This window comes from Macrotis lagotis, chromosome 4 (genome assembly GCF_037893015.1).
Source record: "Macrotis lagotis isolate mMagLag1 chromosome 4, bilby.v1.9.chrom.fasta, whole genome shotgun sequence".
Classification (NCBI taxonomy): domain Eukaryota; kingdom Metazoa; phylum Chordata; class Mammalia; order Peramelemorphia; family Peramelidae; genus Macrotis; species Macrotis lagotis.
This window is the reverse complement of record NC_133661.1, coordinates 266,462,209-266,487,372: the sequence shown is the minus strand read 5'-3', so window position 1 is coordinate 266,487,372 and position 25,164 is coordinate 266,462,209. Positions and strand designations below refer to the sequence as shown.

The following is a 25,164-nucleotide window of genomic DNA, read 5'->3' as shown; positions in this document are numbered from 1 at the left end:
TTCATGATTTTCCTGCATCACTCTCATTTCTGTTACCATTTTTTCCTCTACCTCCCTTAGTTGATTTTCAAAGTTTGAGACCAATTTATATTTTTCTTGGAGGTTTTGAATGAAGAGTCTTTGACTTTATTATCTTCTGAGTGTGTACTTTGATCATCCATATGACAAAGTAGCTGTTCATGGTTGGACTTTTACTTCTTCTGTTTGTTCATTTCCCCAGCCTATGATTTGATTTGAACTCTTTGTTAAGGTGGGCTTCTGCTTCCAGGGTGGAGGCCCACTTCCAAGCTTTTGATGATTTTTGCAGCTATTTTCTGTGACACTGTATCCCCTTCCCCACCCCTACCCCCCCCCCCCCAGAGACCCAGAAGTTGTCAATTCCTCCAAGTTCCTTTGAGAAGCTCCAAATTCTCTTCTGGCCTGTGCTCTAGTCTGTGGCTGACCACAAATATTCCCCTCTGCCTTGGAGCTTTGAGGAGGGTCCCTGCTGAGCTCCAGGCAGTTAGCTCTGATGTGCTTCAGCTTCTTTTCCTGACACTGGGGCCCCAGACTGCTACTGGATATGAATATGAATAAAGCAATGGAGTCTAGCCAAAGCTATAGCAAAGAGACCTCTGCAGTCTCCTCCAACCCCCTTACTTTTGATGGACTCAGCAGTCTGGAGGAAGCTGCCAGATGGCTAGGTCCCTGGGGCCAGGTCTGCACTGAGATCTGAGTTGGACTGAAATCCCCTCTTACCCTGGTGTAACAGAGTTTTCCTGTTGACCTTCCCAAATAGCCAGATCTGGAAACCATCACTGCTGCCATGGACCCAGGGATCTGACATCCTGTTCCTGGATGACTGGAGCCAGTTAGTTCTGGCACAGCCCAAGCTATGCTGCAGGTTCTTTCTTTTTTTAAGAAAAAATATTTATTTATTTATTTTTGAATTTTACAATTTTTCTCCTAATCTCACTTCCCTCCCTCCAACCATCAACAGAAGGCCGTCTGTTTGTCTTTACATTGTCTCCATGCTGTACATTGTATAAATTGAAGATGAGAGAGAAATCATATCCTTAATGAAAAAATAAAATATAAGAGATAGCAAAATTAAATCATAAGGTAACAGGCTTTTTTTTAAAAAAAAAAATTAAAGGAACTGTCTTTTTTGGTCATTGTTCAAACTCCACAATTGTTTCTCTGTATAGAGATGGTATTCTCCATTGCAGAGTCCCCCCAAATTGTCCCTGATTATTGCATTGATAGAATGAGAAAGTCCATCAAGGTTGTTCATCACCCACATGCTGCTGTTAGGGTGTACAGTGTTTTTCTGGTTTTTGTCATCTTGATCAGCATCAATCCATAAAAATCCTTCCAGGCTTCCCTGAATTCCCATCCCTCCTGGTTTCTAATAGAACAGTAATATTCCATAAAACACGTATATCACAATTTGTTCAGCCATCCCCCAATTGATTCACTCAATTTCCAATTCTTTTCCACCACAAACAGGGCTGCTATGAATATTCTTATACAAGTGATTTTTTTTTTTTACCTTTTATCACGATCTCTTCAGGGAATAGACCCAGTAGTGGTATTGTTGGATCAAAGGGTATGCACATTTTTATTGTTCTTTGGGTGTAATTCCAGATTGATCTCCAGAAAGGTTGGATGAGTTCACAACTCCACCAACAATATATTAGTATCCCAGATTTCCCACATCCCTTCCAACATTGATCATTGTCCTTTTTGACAATGAGAGGTGTGAGGTGGTACCTCAGAGACTGCAGGCCCTTTCTAACCCTTGTTCAACAAATCTTCCTGAAGATCCTCCAGGTTGTTTTGGGATATAAAATTGTTTCACTCAGTTTTTCTGTGAGGTCTAACACTCTAGAATTTGGTTAGAATCATTATTTAAAAGTATTTGGAGTGGTCTGGGGAAGAGTCCTGTCTGAACTCTGCCATCTTGACTCTGTCCCTTGAAAGATATAATATTCAAAAGTAATTTTTGAAGTGATTCATGTTTCAGTGAATTTTGTTGCATAATTAATCAAATTATTTCTCCTATATGTCTAGTCATACACCTCTTATTGTAATAACAATGATAATAATAGTAGCTTACAATTATATAGAATTTTATATATTCCTCAGAGTACCTTCATATTTATCATTTCATTTGATAGTCCTAGAATTAGATAGGGAGGCATTATTTTCCTCATTTTACTGAGGAAAGGATTTTGAAATGTAACAGCTACTATGATTTTTCCTAGACCTCAGCAGTAATATGATGAGCTTTAGATAAGGTTGCATTATCTATTGTTTTCTTGTTCAAAGGAAATAAACGTCAACAACAATAACAGTGCACATATTTTAAGCTCTTTGAGTTAACCTAGTCTGGAATTGTTTTGTTTTGTTTTTTTAGAAAGATAAATGTTTTCGAAGCAGTATATTCCTAGCATGCTTGGTGATTTTTTTTCCCAGTACTGTACACATAATTGTGTTTTCAATAAAATAATTTTGTGTTGATTTTAAGTTCATATTCAAAACACTATGACATGCTTGAAGGTAGGTGCTTTTATGAACTTAATCTGAGAATATTTTTAAAATTAATTTAATTAGTGACATTTGAAAAGTAGTACTATCAGTAGTATCAGAATGCTGAACTAGTAGTCAGAGGACTTGGATTTGAATTTCAACTGTCAATTATTGCTTGTATGACATTTTTCAATGTCACTTTTCTCTGAGATTCATTTTTCTCATAGGTAGAGTAAGGAAGTTGAACAAAATTATCTATGAAAAGTCCTTGTACTTGTAAACTTATGATCCTGTTGCCCTACACATGTCACACAATGAATATTCCTTCCCAGTTAATATGAGATACTAAGAAAATTTGCTCAATTTGTTATTTTTCTGGTCAGTACAGTTTTATGTATGTGCAAGTCTATTTTTTAGATCATTAGATGAGTTTGTTGACTATAGCAAATTTCTATCAAGTCTCATGAAGACACAAAGGGAATGATATCAAAAGAAGTAGCAGAATTAATGAAATCACAATCTTTAATGATGTGCTATGGCAGAATTATTAAGCAAAATGGATTCATTGATAGGAAAACAGGCAATTGTTATTAATATGAGAAATACTTCTCATAAATTTGAATTTTATCTAAGCAATATATCATTAAACATCTTTCTTGAATCCTTAACAATTTATCTGAATAACTGTGATATATAATATGTAATAGGATATCTAACATCTATGATTTATGATATATCATCTATAATATAGAATTTTATGGTACTTTAAGGATTACAAAGCACTTTACATATGTTAACTGGATTCAAATGCTATAGAGTCAATAGTTCACTGATATTACTGGTTAGCTATTGGCACCAAAGGTAATTTCCTGCTTAATTTTGCTTTTTAAATGTTTACCTCAATGAATAATTTATAATTGTCACTTCTGGTATTATGACAAACAGACATCTTTAAAGTAGTGTTCTAATAATGATGGAAGAATTGTTCTATATTTTCAGTACTTTTCAGTTCCTTACCATTTTTGAACATTTTGAAATTACTTCTACCTTGCTGTCCTGTTCCTTATGATCGTACGGTGATATATATCATAAGACTTGATGCAAGGAACCGAGAAATATATAAATAGAACAAACAACATCTTTCATGCTGAGTGCTATACTTAATACTAATTTTAGATTTATAGAAAGAAATTAATTCTCTTTTTTCTTCAAATAGTTATAGCAAAGAGTATTTGGTCATAGTAGGAGCTGACCTAAAAACTAGTATCTGATTCTCTAAATGTCTGAAATACAAGGGCAGACCTTTCAGTATGAATGAAAGGGTTCAAATTTGCCTTTGATGTATGAAACCTATGTACATTTACAAGTTCATACAAGATCAACAGATTATTCAGCATAAGTGTGTTCTACCTGCCTGGAAGAAGTAAGCTAGTTAGATATATTGAATAATTTAATGACAGTCTAATTCCCAGTATCTCAGAAGTTGACTATTAATTGAATAACAAAATAAAGAATGTGAAAATATATACATAAGTACAATTTCAACATAAATCTTAACCAGATCATGTTTTATGCAACCCTATAGGCTAAACATGAATCTATACTAGGTAAATATTATGTAAATTTTATAAAATTTGGTGACTAGGTTAGAGGATAACTTATTTTGGTAGAGACAAATCTAATTTTTAATTTTTTTAGTGTTATAGCAGCACATGGAAGAAAGGGTTTCATTGTGATATAAGTGAGAGCCTTGGATTTAATTTTCTCTTAAAAATGAAAACCATGCAAATAATTTTTGATAAATCTAATTGCAGTCAGTAACTTGTAGAAGGTACCATAGAATTAGTTCTTTGACTAAAAAGATCTTAAGAAGTCATCAGTTTCAATTCATTTATATTGAATTGAGAAAGAAGAGGCTTAGTAGCTTTAAAAATATATTTCTTTCTATTTTTAATAGTACATAGACTTTTGATTTTTTTTAAGTTCCAAACTTTCTCTTTTTCCAAAGTCCTCCATCCATTGAGAAAGTAAGAAAAATAAAACTGCTTAAAATATCTATAGTCATGCAAAGCAAATATCTGCATTAAATATTTTCAATTAAAGATACACATGCCTCAATTTTCATTCTGTGCTCATATTTCTCAATCTGGTGTTGGATAGGATGATTCATCATGAATTCTTTAGAATTGTAGTTGATAATTATACTGATCAGAGTTTATAAGTCTTTCAAAGTTGATTTTCTTTATAATATTGTTATTTCTGTATGGATATTTCTCCTTGTTCTACTCACCTCATCATTTCATATGGCTCTTTACAGGTTGTTATGAAAGCATTATTTTTACAGTTTCTTAAAGTACAATATATATTATGTCACATTCAAATACCATAATTTGATGTTATTCTCAAATTCATGCATAGTACATTTTACCACTACAAAAAAGAGCTGCTATAAATTATTTTTATGTTTAAAGATTCCTTTCCTCTTCATTTTATCTCTTTGGAATATAGAAAATAGCAGTGTCATTGGATTGAAGGATAAATACATTTTAGTAATTTTTTTAGAGCGGGGCTAAAAGCTCCAAATTATTTTTATTGTGCCTTTGCCAGTCACATTGACTTTTATCTTGCCCCTGGGCTTGGATGATTCTGGAGGAGAGGGTGAGGCTGATGACTTTGTGCATTTAAATCCAAGTCACAAGCAAGTCAAAATGTCCCTCTTGTGATGTCTTTTTGAGTTTTTCCATGGTGTGAGACTAATTCATATTTTTGAGGCTTTGGATGCAGAAATTTTGACTTTGTTGTCTTCCCTGAGTTGGTGTTTTGATCTTCTTTTGTCCTTCCTTATCACCATAGTAATTTTCTATGGTCTTAATTTTTTCAATTGTTTTTCACTCTATTTCTTGATTTTTAACTCTGTACTAAAGTGGGACTGTACTTCCAAAGTGGAAGGGGCCCAGTCCCAAGCTTTAAATTTTTTGGCAAATGTTTTCAGAGGTAATTCTTGGGACTTGTAAGTTTTTGACTCTTCCAAGTTTGAAAGATCTAGGGAGAGGTGTGTTTACTATCATCTGTAGGGTGCACTGGATTATGTGCGATCATCCACAAGCACTCTTTCCAACCTAAAAACTGTGACCAGGGTCCCTGATCCTTTGTAGCCATAAACTAAGCTGTGCAAGAGACCCAGGATTAAGAGCCAGGACTGTGGCCCAGAACAAATATAGGCAATGCAAAAATCTTGTCTTTGACTTGTCAGATCCCCTTAACTTCTGTGGGCTGAGAGGTCTGGAAATGATCGTTGCTATCCTCAAGTCAGTTTGCTGGTTCCTGGTCTGTGCTAGGTAGCCTGTTTTGGACTGCTTTTCTCTCAGCCTGTTGCAACAGACTCCTCCTGACAATCTTCTAAGTTGTCTTAGAAAGGGAAGTTGTTATATTCTGTCTTTTTCTGGGTTCTGCTATGCTTGAATTTGCTTAGAACCACTCTGCCATCTTAGCATATTTTTTACACATAACTATTGATAACTTGGATTTCTTTATCTGAAAACTGCCTATTGATCATTTATCCATTATGAAATGACTTTCTTCCTGTATAATTGACTCAGTTCCTTATATACTTTAGAGATTGTATCTTTATTAAAGAAATTTGCTGCTAAGATTACTCTCTTCTAATTTTAAATTATTTTTGTAAAAACATTTAAATTTTAAATGATCAAAATTTTATTATTTGATCCCATGGACCTTTTTGTCCTTTTACTTGATTTTAAACTTCTCCCATATCCATATATCTTACAGGTTATTTCTTCTTTACACAAATTTGCTTAATTTTATGTTAAAATCACATCCATTTTGACTTATCTCTGTATATATTATGAGACATTTTTCATGTCTAATTTCTGCTAGAATTATTGAAAGTTTTCCCAACAATTTTGATCAATAGTTAATTTTTGCTTCAGTTACTAGGATTTTTGGTATATCAAATGCAAAATTATTTTACTCATTTGTTTCTGTATATTTTATACCTAATCTGATCTACTGATCAGTCTTTCCATTTCTTACCTGAGTGAAAAATTATTTTCATGATTACAGCTGTGAAGTATAGTGTGAGATTTGTTATAACTAGACACCATTCTTTCACAATGCAAAAAAAAAATCCCTTTCCATTAGTCTTGCTCTGGATTCTCCAGATCAATTTTGTTATTATTTTTCTAGCTCTACAAAGTAATTCTTTGGCATTTTCATTAATATGGCACTAAATAAATACATTACCTTAGGTATTATTGTCATTCTGTTCAGGCAATTTCCTGTGTATGCCGACAGGTAGTATCTTAGGTAGTTTATACTATCAGTATTTTAAATGGAATTTCTTTTTTTTAATGCTTCCTGCTGGATTTTGTTGAAAATGTACAGATATATTGATTTTTTGGGGGGGGTTCTTTTAAACATTTTCAACTTTATTGAAGTGTTAATTGCATTGATTAGTTTTTTTTATTTGACTTTCTAGTGTTTTCTAAATCATGATATTATTTGCAAAAGGTGGAAGTATTGTTTCCTCCTTGCCTATGTTTATTCCTATAATTTCCTTTTCAGGGTTATTGATATGCCTTGTAGCTCTACTACATCTCTAATGGTGAGAATGAGCATCTTTGTTTTGCCCTTGATTTTATTGGGAAGGTTTCTATTTATTCCTAATAGAGATGATTCTTACTATTTTTCATTTCAAGGAAAGTTGTTTATTACTGTGCTTTTTTAATACATTTTAACAGAGATGGATTTAGTATTCTGTTAAAAGCCTTTTCTGCATCCACTGACATAGCCATATGATTTTTTTTATTATTATTGTCAATTATGCTTGGAGTTTTGTTTATATTGAGTCAGTCCTGCATTTCTGGTATGACTCTAGTATGGGTCATAATGTATGTTCTTTGTAATATATTATGGTAATCTCCTTGAAAATAGTTTATCTAAAATCTTTGCATGAATATTCATTAGGAAAGTACATTTATAATGTTCTTTCTCTGTATTGAATATCATTGATTTAGATAACAAGACAAAAATTGGTCTGTTCTTGCTGGCATTTTTTTTTTCTTCCTCAGGAGTTCACTGATAACTTGTTCAATTTCCTTTCCTGAAAACTTTCTGTTAATCTGAACAACTTACATTTTTATATTTATCCATTTGGGCATGTAACTATCAGTGGACTATCAGTTTATTGGCATATTCTTAGACAAATAATTAATTTTTTTATTGCCTTTTAATTTTTGAAAGTGATAATTTAGTTTTCTGTTTTAAAAAAAATCAGATTTTGCAATGGTTTATATATTGTCTTATTGTTCTTTTTAACCAACTCAGTTTTATTTTTTGGTTCAATAGTTGTTGATTTTTACTTTGCAAATATCTCTCTTTTGTAGTACTTTTGACTTTTGTTCAGGGATTTTTAATTTATTATTATTATAATTTTATTTAGTTGCCTAATCAATTCCTATCTTTCCCTCTTTTATTTATAAAATCAAGAGATAACATTTGCCTAAGTATTGCTTTGACTGTATTTTTTATCTCATCATCTTTAATGAAGTCATTGATTGTTTTTCTTATTTATTCTTTGGCATCCTCATTCTTTTGGAATAGCTTATCTAGTTTCCAGTTAACTTTTTTTTTTAGGTTTTTGCAAGGCAAACAGGGTTAAGTGGCTTGCCCAGTTAACTTTTAAGCTATGCTTTTAACCCTTCTTTTTGAACACAATTTTTATTTCATTATAGTCAGAAAAAGATACACTTAAATTTACAGAGGAGGCAGCCCTAGAGTCAGGAGTACCTGAGTTCAAATCTGGCCTCAGCAGTAATTACCTAGCTGTGTGACCTTGGGCAAGCCACTTAACCCCATTGCCTTGAAAAAAAAAACTAAAAAAATTTCCATATGAAGAAATTAAAGCAATCCATAGTTATATGAAAAATTGCTCTAACTCATTACATATTAGAAAAATACAAATTAAAACATCTCTGAGATACCATCTAACACTTCTCAAACCTATTTGGAATTATACCCAAAGAGCAACAAAAATGTGCATAACCTTTGATCCAGCAATACCACTATTGGGTCTGTACCCTAAAGAGATTATGCAAAAGGGTAAAAATATCACTTGTACAAAAATATTCATAGCAGCTTTGTTTGTGGTGGCAAAGAATTGGAAATTAAGTAAATGTCCTTCAATTGGGGAATGGCTTAGCAAACTGTGGTATATTATGTCATGGAACAATATTGTTCTATTAGAAACCAGGAGAGACAGGAATTCAGGGAAGTCTGGAAGGATTTGCATTTGATCAGAACCAGAAAAACATTGTACACCCTAATAGCAACATGACGGTGATGATCAAACTTGATAGACTTGTTCATCTCATCAGTTCTACAGTCAGGGAAAATTTTGGAGTATCTTTGATGGAGAATACCATCTATATCCAGAGAAAGAATTGTGGAGTTTGAACAAAAACCAAATGCTATTACCTTTAATTTAAAAAATATTATGTAATTTTGCTCTCTTTTATAATTTATTTTTCTTCCTTGAGGATATGATTTCTCTCTCATCACATTTTACTGAGATCAATGTATACCAATGTTTACCAATTTAAAGACTAACAGACTTCCTTCTGTAGGGGGTGGGGGAGGGAATCAAGATTAGGGGGAAAATTGTAAAACTCAAAATAAATAAAATCTACTAAAATAGATATACTTCAAGTTTCTGAATTTCTGTATTTGCTTTGTGAAGTTTTAATGGTGATATTTTTTGAGGTGTCATGCATGACTGTGTTATATTCCTTTCTATTCCCACTTATTATTAGTTGAGAGTTACTATACCTAAAATTCTATTCTAGTCTCTTTAAATTTTATTTGGTGGTTGGATGCATCCAAGTCTGGAAGGGAATGTTGAATTCTATTACTAGTGCAGTTTTATTGTCTATTTTTGTAACTCATTTAACATAACATTTCATTAAGAACTTGGATACTACATCATTTAATGAAAATAAGTTCCATATTGACATTAATTCATTCTAATTTCACTTTTCATCAAAATCTATTTTCCTTGATTATCTCTTTTTAATGAGGTTATTTTTTTGCTTTTGCTTTGTCTAAGATCATAATTAGTACCCCTGCCTTTACTTTCTTCAGAAGACGTTAATAGATTCTGTCCCAACCCCTTAACTTTATTTGTTTCTTTCTATTTCAAGTCGTTTCTTATAAACAGCATATTCCTGGATCCTGGTTTCTAATCTGTTTTGATGTCTTCTTATGTTTTGTGGAATGAATTCCCTTCATACTTTCCATTATGGTTTCTTTCTTTAAATCTGATTCTCTTATACTTTTCCTTCTCTATTTTACCCTGTCTCCTCCACAAAAGTTTAACCACTGTCTCTCTTATTCATTGTCCTCTTATTCACCCTTGTTCCTCCTCTTTAATAACTTTCTTTTAATGGCCTTCTACTTTTCTGCTGGGCAAGATTAATTTCTGCACCCAATTGCCAGAATATGGTATCCTTCCACTTTTGTACTAGTTTATATGGGAATGGGATTGTTTTGATTTCTACCCTCCTCCCTGCTCTTTCTATTTTATTTTATTTTTTAGGGTTTTTTTGTAAGGCAAACTGGGTTAAGTGGCTTGCCTAAGGCCACACAGCTAGGTAATTATTAAGTGTCTGAGACCGGATTTGAGCCCAGGTACTCCTGATTTCTGGGCTGGTGCTTTATCCACTATGCCACCTAGCTGCCTCTGCTCTTTCTATTTTTCTAAACTTTTCCTTGTGTGCCCTATTTATTTGTTAAAGCATTTTGCTTTTATTTTTTCACATTACTACAATAGTCATATTGTGAAAGTAAATATAACACCCCACAACAAAAGAGAAACCTCAAGAAAAATAAACTGAGAGAGAAAAACTGGTGCTTCAGTCTTTGTTCAGATACAATCAATTTTGTCTTTGGGATGAATAACATTCTTTATCACAAGTCCATCAGAGAAATTTATTCTATATTTTTCCCCTCTATGTAATAGCAATATGCTATTGCTAGTTGTATTTCCCTTCGTCCTCTTTTTCCCCACCCCCCCTTTATTCTGTTCTCTCTCTCTCCTTTCTCCCTGTTGCTCCTCAAAAGCATATTATACTGACTACCCTCTCCCATGATTTTTCCACTTTCTTTCATCTACACTGGCCCCCTCCCAGTCTCTTTTCTCCCATCCCTTTGGTCTTCTATTTTTCCTCTAGAGTAAGATAGATTTCTGTACCTATTTGGTTGTGTATGTTTTTTCCTCTCTGAGATACTTCCAATGAGTGTGAAGGCTCATACATTCCCTTTCATCGTCCCCTCTTCTAATACATTACTAAAGTTTTCCTTGCCTCTTTGAAATGAAATAACGTAGCCCATTCCATCTCTCCCTTTCTCCTAGGATATTCATTTTTCACCGATTAAGTCCATCTTTATAATATATTATATCTTCATATTCAACACCTTCCTGTGTCTTGTTTATATATGTTCCTTCTAATTGCCCTATTAAATGAGAAGGTTCATCTAAGTTATCAATATCATTTTTCCATGCAGGAATACAAGCAGTTCAACATTATTAAGTCTCTCATAATTTGCTCTTCCTGTCCTCCCTCTCAAAGCCTCACTTGAGTCCTCTATTTGAAGATGAAATTTTCTATTCAGCTCTGTTCATTGAAAGTTCAGTATTTCATTGAATATCTATCTTTAACCCCAAAAGAGTATTTCAATTTTTCTGGGAATATTCTCTGCTTTAATTCAAACTATTTGACCTTCTGGAATTTCATATTCCAAGTCCTATGAGCCTTTAATCTAGAAGCTGCTAAATCTTGTGTTATCCTGACTGTAGCTCCACAACATTTGAAGTATTTCTTTCTGACTGCATGCATTATTTTTTCCTTGACTTGCAGGTTCTGGAATTTGGCTGTAACATTCTTGGGAGTTTTTATTTTGGAGTCTCTTTCAGTAGATGATCAGTGGATGACCTCAATTTCTGTTTTTCCCTCTGCTTTCTAGGATATCAGGGCAACTTTCCTGGATTATTTCCTTGGAAAATGATATCTAGGCTCTTTTTCTAGTCATGAGTTTCAGGTATCCCAATAATTTTTAAATTGTCTCTTCTGGATCTGTTTTCCAGGCCAGTTGTTTTTCCAGTTCCAGTTGTTTTTATTGTTTCTTGATTTCTCACAAAGTTATCAGCTTCCCTTTGCTCCATTCTACATTTGAAAGAATTAATTTCTCCAGAGAACTTTTATATCTCCTTTTCCATCTGGCTAATTCTTCTCCTCAAAGACTTTTTGGACTGCTTTCTCCATTTGACCTAAACTGGTTTTTAAGATGTTGTTTTCTTCAGTAATTTTTGTACCTCTTTCAGTAAACTGTTTAATTAGTATTCATGATTTTACCACATTGCTGTAATTTTTCTTTGTAATTTTTCTTCCACCTCCTTTACCTGATTTTCAAAGTCTTTTTTCGGTTCTTCCATAGCCTGAGACTAATTTATATTTTTCTTGGAGGATTTGGACACAGAAACTTTGACCTTGTCAACTTCTGAATGTATATTTTGACACTCCATAGGACCAAAGCAATTTTCTATGGTCATATTTTTTTCTTCTGTTGTTTGCCCATTTCCCTATCTATGACTGGATTTTAAATCTTTGTTAAGGTGAGTTTCTATTAGTAGGGTGCAGGACACACTTTTTCAAGCTTTTGATTGTTTTTGCAGCTGTTTTCAGGGCTACCCCCAGGGACCTCACTTCCTTCAAGGTCTTATGAGAGACTTGGCCTGTTCTCCTGACCTGTGTTCTGATCTATGAATGACCAAAAGCTTTCCTCTCTGTTCTGGAACTGTGAGGAGTGTTCTTGCTTTGCTGTGACAGTAAAGCTTCTTTTTCCTGAGACTGGGTCCCAGACTATGACCTGGATTTCGGTATGGGCAAAGCAACAGAGTCCTGCCTCAGGGACGGCAGAGAGACCTCTTCATTCTCCCCCAACCCCCTTATCATCTGTGGGCTAAACACTCTTGAAGCAGGTGGATCCCTTGCTGCATGGCTCTACAAGCCTATTCTTGGTTCCTGGGACCTGGGCTGCATAGGGGCCTGGGTTGGACTGGGTTCTGCTCTCGCTTTGGTTGGGCAGAGTTTTCCTGCTGAGCTTCCAAGTTGCCCTTGGCAGTCCCTGGAGTGAGAGGTCAAGAAACTGCTCCCACTGCCACAGATCCAGGTTCCCCCAGGGACCCAGATGTTCCATTGGCTGCTATCCAAATACAGGAGCCAGTTTGCTCTGGCAACCTTTTCTAACCCTGGTGTAACAGCCCTTTTCTGTAGATCTTCCAAGTTTTCTTGGTTTGGAAAATCATTTCATTCAGTCTTTCTGGGAGTTCTGTCACTCTAGGATTTGGATAGAGTCATTATTTACAGGTGTTTGGAGTGGTCTGCGGGAAAGCTGCCAGAATTTTCTGCCTTCACTCCACCATCTTGGCTCTTCCTTCCTACCCTATTTATGCTAAATATTTTTCTCTTTTTTCTCTTATCCTCTCTCCTAGACCATGTTTATTTCTCATCCTTATCTTTTTAGTTTATCCCAACATAATCAAATGACACCAGTCCTCTGCCTAATTGGACTCTAAGATTCTGGGGGTTTGCATCTTAAGCCCTAACAATATGAGTGTCAATAATTTATCCTTATTTATTCCCTTGGGATATCTTGTTCAGTTTACCTTTTAAGTACTTATCTTGAGTCCCTTGTTTGAATATTTTCTATTCAACTCTTATTTTTTCATAAGTCAGGATAAAAAAAAAAATCTGCATTTCATTGATTGCCTATTTATTTCCTGTAGGATTATATTAAGTTTTGCTGGGTAAGTTTTTCTTGGTTGTATTCCTAGCTCTTTTGCCTTTGGAATAGCATGCTCCAGCTCCCCACTCCTTGTTCTTTTGAAGTGGTAGCTACTAAATCTTGAGTTGTTCTAATAGTGACCTCCTGAGAGATTTTACTTTGGGATTTCATTCAAGAGGTTACTCATTTCTATAAAGAATTCTTTTAATTTTTGCTTTCCTTCATGGTTCTAAAATATCTGGGCAGTTTTCCTTTATAATTTTTTGAAATATTATTTCTAAACTCCATTTTGTGTTCATGGCTTTCAGGTAGCCCAGTGATTGTTGAATTATCTTTCCTCAATATACTTTCCAGGTCAGTTATTTATCCTATTTGATATTTCACATTTTCTTTTTTTCTGTCTTATGGCATTTGTCCAAATCTAATTTTTAGGTGTTACTTTTTCACTGATTTTTTTTACCTCTTCTAAGTTGTTAATTCTCTTTTCATTACTTTCTTAGTTAAGACTCATTTCTTTTCCTCCTTTTATTTTTTTCTATTGCTCCTATTTAGTCTACAAAATATATTTTTGCTCATTTTTAATCTCTTGCTGTAATTCTTCTAAGAATTCCTATTGGTCTTGTGTCCAATCAGAATTTTGATTTGAATCTTTTCTGTGAAGCTTTCAAATCATTGTTTTTATTTGTGTTTGTATCTTGAGCTTCCCTGACATTGTAGTAGCTCTTTATGATTGGATTTTTTGTGTGTGTGTGTTTGTTCATTCATTCTTCTAAATAATTTACTTGGGAAGTTTTGTTTATTTGTTTATATGTTAGTTTAGGTCTCTATTTCTAAAAAGTGATGTCTGACCCAGAGTTTGTCTTTTTTTAATCTTTTGATATTTTCATAATTCTGTCAGGATGCCTGCAAGTTTCTGGTGCTTCTAAAGTGATATGATCCAGGGAGAGACTAGTCAGAGTTCTGCAAATTCCTACCCTAGATTTAGGTATATTGGTTTTTGTGTGCTTGGATTTCAGAAGATTGCTGTTAGATGCAGTTAGTCAAAAGGGAGGTTCTTCATGCTAAGAGAAACTGACCTCCTGGCTCGATCTTTGTTTTGAATATTGGCCTAATTATTCCACTGAAGGTTAATATGCATGGCTAAATTTCAAACATAGTCCTCACTTTGCCATCAGAATCACAGACATAGAGCTAAATTTTGGGAACTCATTTCACACTTTGTAAATATGCTCATTTCCCCTCTAGAATTTCAGCCCAGAATTTAGTAATTGATGACTGAGTTGCCTACTAATATTTGTTCCATCTCTCATAATTGATTAAGAAATTTTCAGAGGTTTTTTCCTGCCCCAGTGCTTCCAATGCTGATATACAGTCTGAGCCTCCTTACCATCACTTCATTCTAGACTATTCCTTCTATTGCTGCTACTGTTCCCAAATTTATGATTTTCTAGTCAGTGCCCTCCCCAGGGTCTATAGACTTCTCTAGCTTCATAAAGTAATGGGCTAGAAAATTAATTCCCAGTAACTCTACCTTGACTTTCTCACTGAAAATTTATTCTATCACAATATTAAGCTGTTTTTGGAGGATGTAAGTTTTATAAACTAGGTAAAAAAAGCTGACTCTCATTCTATTCTCTTAATCTTGCCCCCCTCATTGTAAGGGTTTTATATGGTCACATTATTAATTGCCAGAACCTTGCTGAGAATGATGGTCTACTGATTCCCAACACACTTTAGCTTCCATGTTATGCTGATGCCTCTATAATTCAATCTATTTCTCCCTTAGATTAAAAAAATTATAAAGTAAAATGGCAAACATTTTGATTTTATCAATTGTAGAAAAGAAAAATGACTGCTTCTCCTATTAAGATGAATTTCATTACTGTATCAAATTTTTAGTGAGTGCAGTTAGGTAGCACAGTGAATATCATATGGGATTTGATGTCAGGAAGACCTGAGTTCTTATCTATATTGAATTTATGTTAAACAAGGTATAGCTATACTCAGTATCATCTCCATCAGAATTTAAGGATAGAGGATAAGAAGGATAAGGATAAGGATTAAGAAGAGGATAAGGATAAGAATTTTATCAGCTACTCAATTTAAAACCTTGGTACTTCTCTGGTACTACTCTTTTGTCTTTTGTTCATTTGTTTTTTTTTTTTAATTTTATCTTTATATCTTCAGTATCTAGCATATGTCTTTTTCTTTCTTTTTTTAATAAAACAATTATTTTATTGATTTCTTGCAATCAAATACTGCCAACTAGCATTGCTTCCATTCATGCACCATTCAGAACAAAGGGAGGATTCCTTGGGTGTTTTGTAAATGATGCATAACATTTTAATACAGCAAACTCAAAGTTAAAACTTAAGATGCACCCTGATTAATTATGTAAACTGATAATTAAAAAAAGCAGAACTAATAATTTGGTTCCTTTCTTCATAAAGTGGAAGTTGAAATGTTTCTCTTGATAGTCTGGAGGTTGGCGCCACGCTAGGAGGAGTGCACAGCGTGGCCCGTGGAGGACTCACCCCTGTAAGCCGGGCATGCATCCAGGCAGGACAGGAGCCTCCTCCCAGACCAGGCCACATTATCCTTTATTGCATTGTGGATCAATTATTACGTAGAGCATAACCCTGAAGTGAAGAGAAGGAAAATCAACTGCTGCTTGCAAAGTTCTTCTGGGGGCAGCCTGATTGGAATGGGAAGAACCGGAGGGGTCCATGCAGTCGCCCCAGCTCCCACAACTCCGGCCACACCCCAGATGGCGTGGGCCTCCCCGTGACTCTTCTCCATGCCGTGGCCGGCCAGGCCTCTTCTCCCCCAGGGGTCCATCTGGTGACCCTCCACCTGGAGTGGACCCCCTAGAGCCTCGTGGTGTCCCTCTGGTTGTCTGATCGCCTCTCCCTCACCACCACCTTTTGAGCCCCTTTGTGGCCATCCACTTAACTACTCATGATTCCTTTCAGAATATCTTCGGGGAGTTCCAGAAGCGGGAGCTCGGGGGATGGAAAGTCCAAGGGAGGAAGGTTGGGGATGGGAATGTCCTTGGCTTTTCAAGGGTTCGGAAGCCAGGTGGAGGGGCCGGAGGCAGTCTCCGTGGGGCTCCACAGCTCAGATTTCTCCACAAAGTCGGCGTCAGCCTCCAGCTCTTTCTCGAGGGGGGTCTTCTGGGGTCCGGCCTTCTCTGCGCAGGGCTGCTTGTTCTCTCTTCTCAACCTTTCGTTGTCGGCCACAAGAAACTCCACGTGTCGCTTCGGGTCGGCGATCTTGGTTGTCTGCTCTTCTATGGTGGTTTTGTCATCTTTTGGGACTTTGCTGCCAGGACACGGTTCTGTGGGGTCTTTCCTCTTCTGAAGGAGAAAAAGGAGAGTGTCTGGATCCCTGTCCAGCACGGCTGGCACCGGGGCGGGATGAGCCTGCTGCACCCTGGGCGCACTCTGGCCCTCAGGCCCATCCTCCATCAGTGGCTTGCAGGCTGCCAGAAGATGGGGGGCTCCGTCAGGAGTCTGCTGGGCTTTCCACTTTTCCTCCCGCTTCGCCCTCTTCCACCTCTCCTGAATAAGCAGGAGTTGTTTCATGTGGCTATCCCTTTGTAATAACAGTGATACCTGAGCCTGCTCAGACTGTGTCAGCTTCATGGCTTCAGAAAGATATGCGGCTTCCTTTTGGTGACACAAAATGGCCTCTTCGTATTTCCCTGCCGCTAATGCCCGGTCTGCCTTCCAGCTCTGCTGATGAGCCAGGTTGAGGGGCCCGTCCATCACTTCCATAGACGCCGGCGCGGGGGGCGGGGGGCGGCGGCAGCGCCCTGGCTCATGGGGGGCCGGAGCAGGGCGGCGCTCGGACAGGCCCGGGAGCCGGATCAACACCGCTGCCGCCACGCTTTCTCCTCCCCCTCGTGGGCCATATGTCTTTTTCATTTGGAGATCAGAACCTATGATTCAGAGTAGGAAACTTACCCTCTTCCTCACCTCCCACTAAAAGTGCAGATTGAAAACTCAAATTTCGAACTCTAAAATTTTTTCTTGGTTTGCTATGGTTAAGTGACATAGCCACTGCATATCAAACATAGCCTTAGATTGTTGGCTCTAAGACTATCTACTACACAACATTTCCCTGAGCAGAATTTAAATTTTCTGAGCAAGTTGAAAGATGTTTAATTTAGTAAGGTTATCCATTGTCTGGTAAAATAAGCTGTGTTTTGTTTTTTAAGTTATCTGTGGATCTTCTTGTCAATGATTGTTGATCCTTATTGGTTTGTACTTAAATAGTCTAAAGCTATATGTTTAAATATAGCAGACTTTCAGCTTCTAAATTTTCTTTGAAGGTAGAATATAAAAGACTAACTAGTAGATGATAATTAGGACACAGATGGGAGTAGATATGGGTTACTTTAATAATTTCTTTGTACTGGAGTGACTAGGTGGCATAGTGGATAAAGCACTGGCCTTGGAGTCAGTAGTACCTGGGTTCAAATTCGGCCTCAGACACTTAATAATTACCTAGCTGTGTGGCCTTGGACAAGCCACTTAACCCGTTTGCCTTACAAAAAAAAAAAAAACCCTAAAAAAACTAAATAATTCCTTTGTATTGTTCTCCAGGGAAAGGTGATGTGTTTGGAGATATTTTCTGGAAGGAAACTACCCTTGCCCATGCTTGTGCCAATGTCCGGGCACTGACTTACTGTGACTTACATATCATCAAGCGGGAAGCCTTGCTCAAAGTCCTGGACTTCTACACAGCTTTTGCAAACTCCTTCTCAAGGAACCTCACTCTTACTTGCAATCTAAGGAAAAGGGTATGTAGTATTACATTCTCACTGCTAGTAATAATGGTAATAACCAGTCACAACATAGAGGATAAAGATAGAAATGTGATTTATCTTTGCAGAGCTACATCATTTTAAGGATAAGCTTCCTTTTTAGTTTCTTAGAGGAAAAAAAGTAGGAAAATTTACTATGTATTATTTTAAATATGAATTTTAATGGCCTCCTAAGATAAGTATGTTATTAAAAAACCTCAGGATAAATTAATGGACTATATTAAAATTAATAATTTCTCAAGATTATTTCTAATATAAAAATACAATTAATTGAAAACCAATATCTTACATTTTCAGTAGCTATACATCTTTATGGATGTATATACATATATATGTGTGTGTAAAGATGTATATATATATATATATATTTTTTTTAATAGAAGGGTAAATAAAACTTGCTGAAGTCATGGCATTCTTGGATTTCTCTAAATCCTTCTACTCATTTTATAATCAATTCAAAGAGCTTATTTTCCTTTTGTACTTTAAAAGAATACTCATCTCAAAATTTAATCTCAAAAATTAATCAACTATATGGACATATCTTACAAGTAGTGTAGGTTTAAAGAAGTTTTAATTTGCATTGCAGTTGAGGGCTTAGTCTTCATTACTTTGTCCCACATTTGTCTTTTATTGAAGAATGTGACAGAAATTTGATTTATATGAAGGGATCCTCTAGTTCTGACTTACAGCCCACAGTATGGTTCTGATGTTTATGGTTAATAATATAGTACATTTTTGTTTAAACTGCACTTTAAGAATTTCATCAGAAGTTATTTCCTCTCTTGTGATGCATTTTCAAACAGCTAAAACCAGGTCAGGAGAAATAAGTCTAAGTAGAGAAAGGATTAGTCTTAGAGACAGGAAGACTTTTATCAAGACTAGCTTTCAGATACAAAGCTGCTCAATCATCATGGTCACAGTCATTTCTCTGAGTTCCCATTGAGTTGGTGATCTATATTAGATAAAAAAGTTTTCATACAAGAATTTCCTTCACAATCAAGAATTATAGTTCAAAATAAAAATAAAAACAAAAAACCCTTCACTATTAGTGGTAAACAAATGTGGAAGGAGTTGTATGAGACACATTGGTATAGATACTATTACAGAATAAAAGAAACAGCAGAAATTAGCAGGCCACAAATTATAATAACAGTAATAATTATTATTTGTGCAAAGTGACTTACATTGTATCCTCACAACTCAGGGAGGCAGATGTTATTGATTTCCTCATTTTATAAATGTAGAAACTGAGGCAAACAGACTTGTCCAAGGTCACATAGCTATTAAATGTCAGAGGTGGAATTTAAACTCAGGTCAGTCTATTAATGGATTTGAAGAAGGAATGAAGTATAATTAAATTCTTAAGGTTCAAAGAGAGAAAATGGGGATTGAATGTTATGGTTAGTTTAAAGAGAACAGTTAGGCATTCCTAATTGGTTCAGATATCAATGAGAAAAATGGGAAATGAAATTGATGTAAATTTAAATAATCCCAGTATTTCTATTACATCTACCATCAATTCCATAACTGTTTATTATATAGAAGTATACATTATAAAATGATGCTAAAAGTAAAGTCATACATCAGAGTATTTCACAAAGAACAGCAAAAAATTTCATTGATTTCCAATAAGATTAGACACACTGAGAATTCTGAGAGGAAAGGCAAGGGAGGAAAATGACTCCTTGATTTAAAATTGATTAAAGTGTCCTCAAGGTACCCAGCCATGTAGTAAAAGCTTTGGGAATTTGTAGAGAGGAAGGATATACATATCCCAGCCCAACTTCTTGGGTTAGGATGTTCATTAAAGTTTTAAAGGAATGTTAATTTACCCAGTTATATAGAAATAATTTTAGATCTACCAGTCTCTAGCTTTCTGCACACACATTTTTTATGGAGTTACAAAGAATTGGACATAATTGGATGACTGTGCAAATACACACACACACACACACACACACACACATATATATGTATAGAGATGAGATAGAGATAGAGCTAGACTAGAGACAGAGATAGATGCAGCACATATATATGTATATATACATACATACATATATATATATATATATATATGAATGTATCTATCTACATATGAGACATAGAAATATCTTTATATATTCTTTTCACCAGAAGATGCAACATAGAAAATAATGGGGCATATATTTGTTTTATGTGCCAAGAATATATTAGTTCTTTTTGGGTCACATTATTATGGGAAAGTATCTTAGGATTTTGAAGTTGGAAGGACCTTAGGGATCATCTGGCTCAGCACACACAGGTCCCCAAAACTAATAACAAACCTACAAAATTCCAATTTTGGCTTTCATTCTGTAGTCTTTCCCAACAGGAGTATCATTCTGGTAATAGCCTTTTAAGAGAAACACATATTACTTTTTAGGTCAATTTGCAATTCAACAAACATTTTTGGAGCATGAGTACTTTGCTTACTGTGCACAGATAATTAACAAAAGAAGAAGTTTGTGATAGACCCTGTCCTCCAGGAGCCTACTTTCTACTGGAGAGGGAGATAACTAACATGAACATAAATATAGTACAAGGAAATTTGAAAAGGGAGAAAATTAAGTAAGGGATTATAGTGAAGATATAATGAGCAAAGCACTCTGAGTAAACGATAAAGGCTGTAGAGTTTGGAACTAGAAATGCTGTTAATTAGCTTGCCTCTTGACCTTCAAAAAACATCACTTGCTAGTGATGGCCAAGTCAAAAGCTTCCTGCAGAAAGAGTCAATGAACAAAAATGCAAGCTGGTTCAACATCTGAACATAAAGTATTGTATCAGCTCCTAATGTCAGTCTTGAAGGACTACATATACAATGAATATAACTGTCAGGAACTCTCAGTTACCTACTCAGTTTTGATGACCTTGAACATACTCTAGAGCAAGGATTCTTAATCTTGTTATCCCTGAACTTGGTTTGAGAGATGACAGTGATGAAGATGAAGATAAATTGTTCTTCAGTATAATTTTTCTTCCTTTGTTTTCATATAATATTTTATTCTATGCATTTTAAAATAATATAATACATAAATATATAAAATAAAAATAAAATATTATTGAATGGGCTTCATCAGGTTTCCAAAGGGGTCCATGATGCACAAAAAGTTTAGAAATCCATACTTTATTTATAATGTGAGATTACTATGTGTTTTATATATAAAATAGTCATGTTTGTCAATAATAGGAAATTACTGGTATAATGCCAGTTTAATAAGATGATCTTTAATTATTCTTGTTGCATAGAGAAATGATCTCTTTTACAAGCTCATATTATTATATATTAATAGCACTTTTAGGAAAGATTCTCCTGTTTATTTAAGTGGTCAGAAAATATTTATAGGTAATACCAACAAAAATGACATTTTTTTTAAACTAAGACCTCTGTGGGCTCAAAAAAGAAAGGAAAGTCTATTTCCCTCTAAGACCTCTGTGTGCTCAAAAAAGAAAGGAAAGTCTATTTCCCTCTGTATCAGGAGACTGAAAATTCTCCAGTGTTCTTAGAAAGACAGGCTTCTGTGTTTTCCAGATATGTAACTAGTGGCATGAAAACAGAGAAAAATATAGAAGAAGCTAACTGTTTCTGAACTATAAGAAAATGGTTATAGGAAAAGTTATTTCATGGGTCACTTAAATCATGCATTTTTTCTTATAAAGTATAATGCAATACTGAAATTTGTGGTATTTTTACAGTCACTTAACTGTTTATTTCTCTTCAACTGCATGAAGCATATATATATATATAATCATATATAATCATCATCAGTTAATATTTATTAATTTTTTTCCTTTTATTAATATTTTATTTGTTTTCCATTTATATACAGTAGTAGTTTTTTGTAAGGTTTTGAATTATTTCCCTACCCCTCCCTTCCCTCCCCTGATCTCCCCACAGAAGCTAATATGATAATCTTTATATTGTTTCCATGCTACTGATTGAAATTGAATGTGTTGAGAGAGAAATTATATCCTTGAGGAGGAAGTAAAATATTAGAGATAACAAAATTATGTAGGTCATAAGACACATTTTTTTTAAAAAAACTGAAGCTAATAGACTTTGGTCTTTGTTTAAACTCCGCAATTCTTTCTCTGTCACAGGTACTTTAAAATTGTCCCTTATTGTTGCATTGATGGGATGAGAAAGTTCATTAAGGTTGATCATCAACCTCTTGTTGCTGTTAGTGTATAAAATGTTCTTCTTGTTCTGCTCATCTTGCTCAACATCAGTTCATGCAAGTCATTTCAGGCTTCTCTGAAATCTCATCCCTCTTGGTTTCTTTTTTCTAGTGAACTTTAATTTATTATTACTATTATTGCAATAATTTTTCTATAAGAGTAAACATAAACCCCCTCAGCCCCAAGAAGATGAGAAACCTCAGGAATAGTGAGAGAGAGAAAAGAAAATGTACTTCAATCTTTGTTCAGATTCCAATGGCTCTGTCTCTGAGGTGATTTGTTTCCTTTATCATAAGTCCACCAGAGAATTCCTCCCCACTCTCGTTTATTCTGTTCTCTCTCTCTCTCCTTTCATGCTGGCCCTGTCCAAAAGTGCATTGTATCTGAGTACCCTCTCCCTCCATCTTTCCTCTCTTCTATCACCTATTCCTCCCCTTCCCTCCCCCATCCTCCCTTATCCCATCCCTTTCTTCTCATTTTTTTCTCTAGGATAAGATAGATTTCTATACCATATTAAGTGTGTATGTTATTTCCTCTCTGAGCCTTTCTGATGAGAATGAAGGTTAACTCATTCCTCCCCTTGCCTTCCCCCTTTCCACTCCATTGAAAAAGATTTTTCTTGACTCTTATGTGAAATTTCTTAGCTTCTTCTTCATCTCCTTTCCCTTCCTCCCAGTATTTTCCTTTATTGACTCCATTGACTCCATCTTTTTTATTATATTTTATCATTATGTTCTGTTCCTTCCTGTGCCCTGTCTATATATGCTCCTTCTAATAGCTCTTATACATGAGAACATTCATATGAATTATTAATATCTTCTTCCCACGCAGGAATACAAACAGATCAATATCATTAGATTCCTCATAGTAAGTCCTTCTCATCCACCCCCTCTATGGTTTGCCAGTCCTATACTTGGAGATCAAACTTTCTGTTCAGCTCTGGTTGTTTCAATAGGAAAGTTTGAAAGTCCCCCGTTTCATTGAAAGTCCATCTTTTCCCCTGAAAGAGGGTGTACAGTTTTGCTGGGTAGTTGATTCTCGGTTGTAAACCAATATTTTTTGCCTACCAGAATATCATATTCCAACCCCTATGAGCCCTTAATGTAGATGCTGCCAGATCCTGTGTAATCCTGACTATGGAGCCTCGGTAGTTGAATTATTTGTTTCCTGCAGCTTTTAGAATTTTCTCTTCAATTTGGGAGTTTTGGAATTTGGCTATAATATTGATGGAACTTTTCCTTTAGGGATCTCTCTCAGGAGGTGATCAACGAATTCTCTCAATTTCTATTTTACCCTCTGCTTCTAGGATCTCAAGACAATTTTGCTGTATTATTTCTTTGAAAAATGAAATCTAGGCTCTTTTCCTGGTCATGGCTTTCAAATAGCCCAATAATTTTTTAAATAATTTCTTCTGCATCTGTTTTCAAGGTAAGTTGTTTTTTCAATGAGATATTTCACATTTTCTTCTAATTTTTTGACTTTTGGAAGAGTTTATTTCTTCCTGATTTCTTGTGAAGTAATTAACTTCTTTTAATTCCATTCAGCATTTGAAGGAGTTATTATCTTCAAAGAACTTTTTTTATCTCCTTTTTCCAGCTGACCAATTCTGCTTTTTAAGGCATTCTTCTCCTCATTTGCCCTTTGTTTTGCTTTTTCCATTTGGCCTAAACTGGTTTTTAGCATTATTTTCTTCAGTAATTTTTTGGTATTTCTTTCACCAAGCTGTTCATTTGGTTTTAATGATTTTTCTGCATCTTTCTCATTTCTCCTCCCAATTTTTCTTCTACTTCCCTTAATTGCTTTTCAAAATCTTTTTTTTTTTTGGTCATCATCTGAGGATGTGTTTCCATCTTCCATGGGACTACAGTAATTCTCTATAGTCAGATTCTTCTTTTTCCTGTTGTTTACTCATTTCCTCAGCCCAAGACTAATTTACAAGGCATTGGGGTTTTTTTTTGGGGGGGGGACACCCTACTGGGACTTTTATTCCTCCAATTTCTTATGCTCTCTTGCCTGTGCTTCGATATGTAGATGACCCCAGCACTGCCCTCTGCCCTGGAACTGTAAGGAGGAGTCCTGCTTGACTATCTTAGTATGGAAGCCCAAACTGCAACCTGGATCTGAGTGTGGGCAAACAGCAGAGTCCTGCCCCAGGGGAGAGCAGAGATATTTCTGCAGTCTCACCTGACCCCCTTATCATCTGTGGGCTGTGTTCTGGAGGTGCAGGCTGGTTTCTCCTGATTCTCACTGCAGGTTCTGTGGCCAGTGCTCCTCACTCCACAATCATTCTAGTGTAGCAGAATTCTCTCCCTGCCCCTTCAAGCTGTTCCTGGGCTGTGCTGCAACCAGGGGCTTTTTCCAACTCCTGGTCCTGGTGAAACACAGCTTTCCTGTGGAACTTCTAAGTTATCTTGGACTGGGAAAATGAAATGTATCACTCAATCTTTCTGTGGGTTCTGCCCCTCTAAATTTTCGCTAGAGTCATAATTTGACAGCTTTTGGAGTTTTTTGGGGAAAGAATTCCCAGAAAATGCTGTCTTCATGCTTCCATCTTAGCTGCACTGCCCACCCCCCCATGAATATTTATTGAATATTTTGTTGAGTCCTATGAAGTAATCATTTGAAGCCTTCATTGTTATATCACTAAATTCATAAATTATATTAATTTAGTAGCATCATCATTTCTGTGATACCAACAGAGCTCTATCATGAACATCAAAAATTTCTATAATTATTAAATTCTATTTCTTTTGAAGTTTTGTAATTTATTT

The 25,164-nt window shown here is 35.4% G+C and overlaps 1 protein-coding gene and 1 pseudogene across 1 annotated transcript in view; one reads left to right on the top strand and one right to left on the bottom strand.

The window, feature by feature from the left end:
• KCNH5 (potassium voltage-gated channel subfamily H member 5) overlaps nt 1–25,164 on the top strand; it is a 471,355-nt gene that overhangs the window by 375,975 nt on the left and 70,216 nt on the right. The window contains exon 10 of the mRNA XM_074232080.1: nt 17,979–18,175. Within this exon, the coding sequence (XP_074088181.1) occupies nt 17,979–18,175 (197 nt within the window). The remainder of the gene's footprint in view (nt 1–17,978; nt 18,176–25,164) is intronic.
• Nucleotides 16,431–17,226, bottom strand: LOC141520408 (nuclear receptor-binding factor 2 pseudogene; annotated as a pseudogene).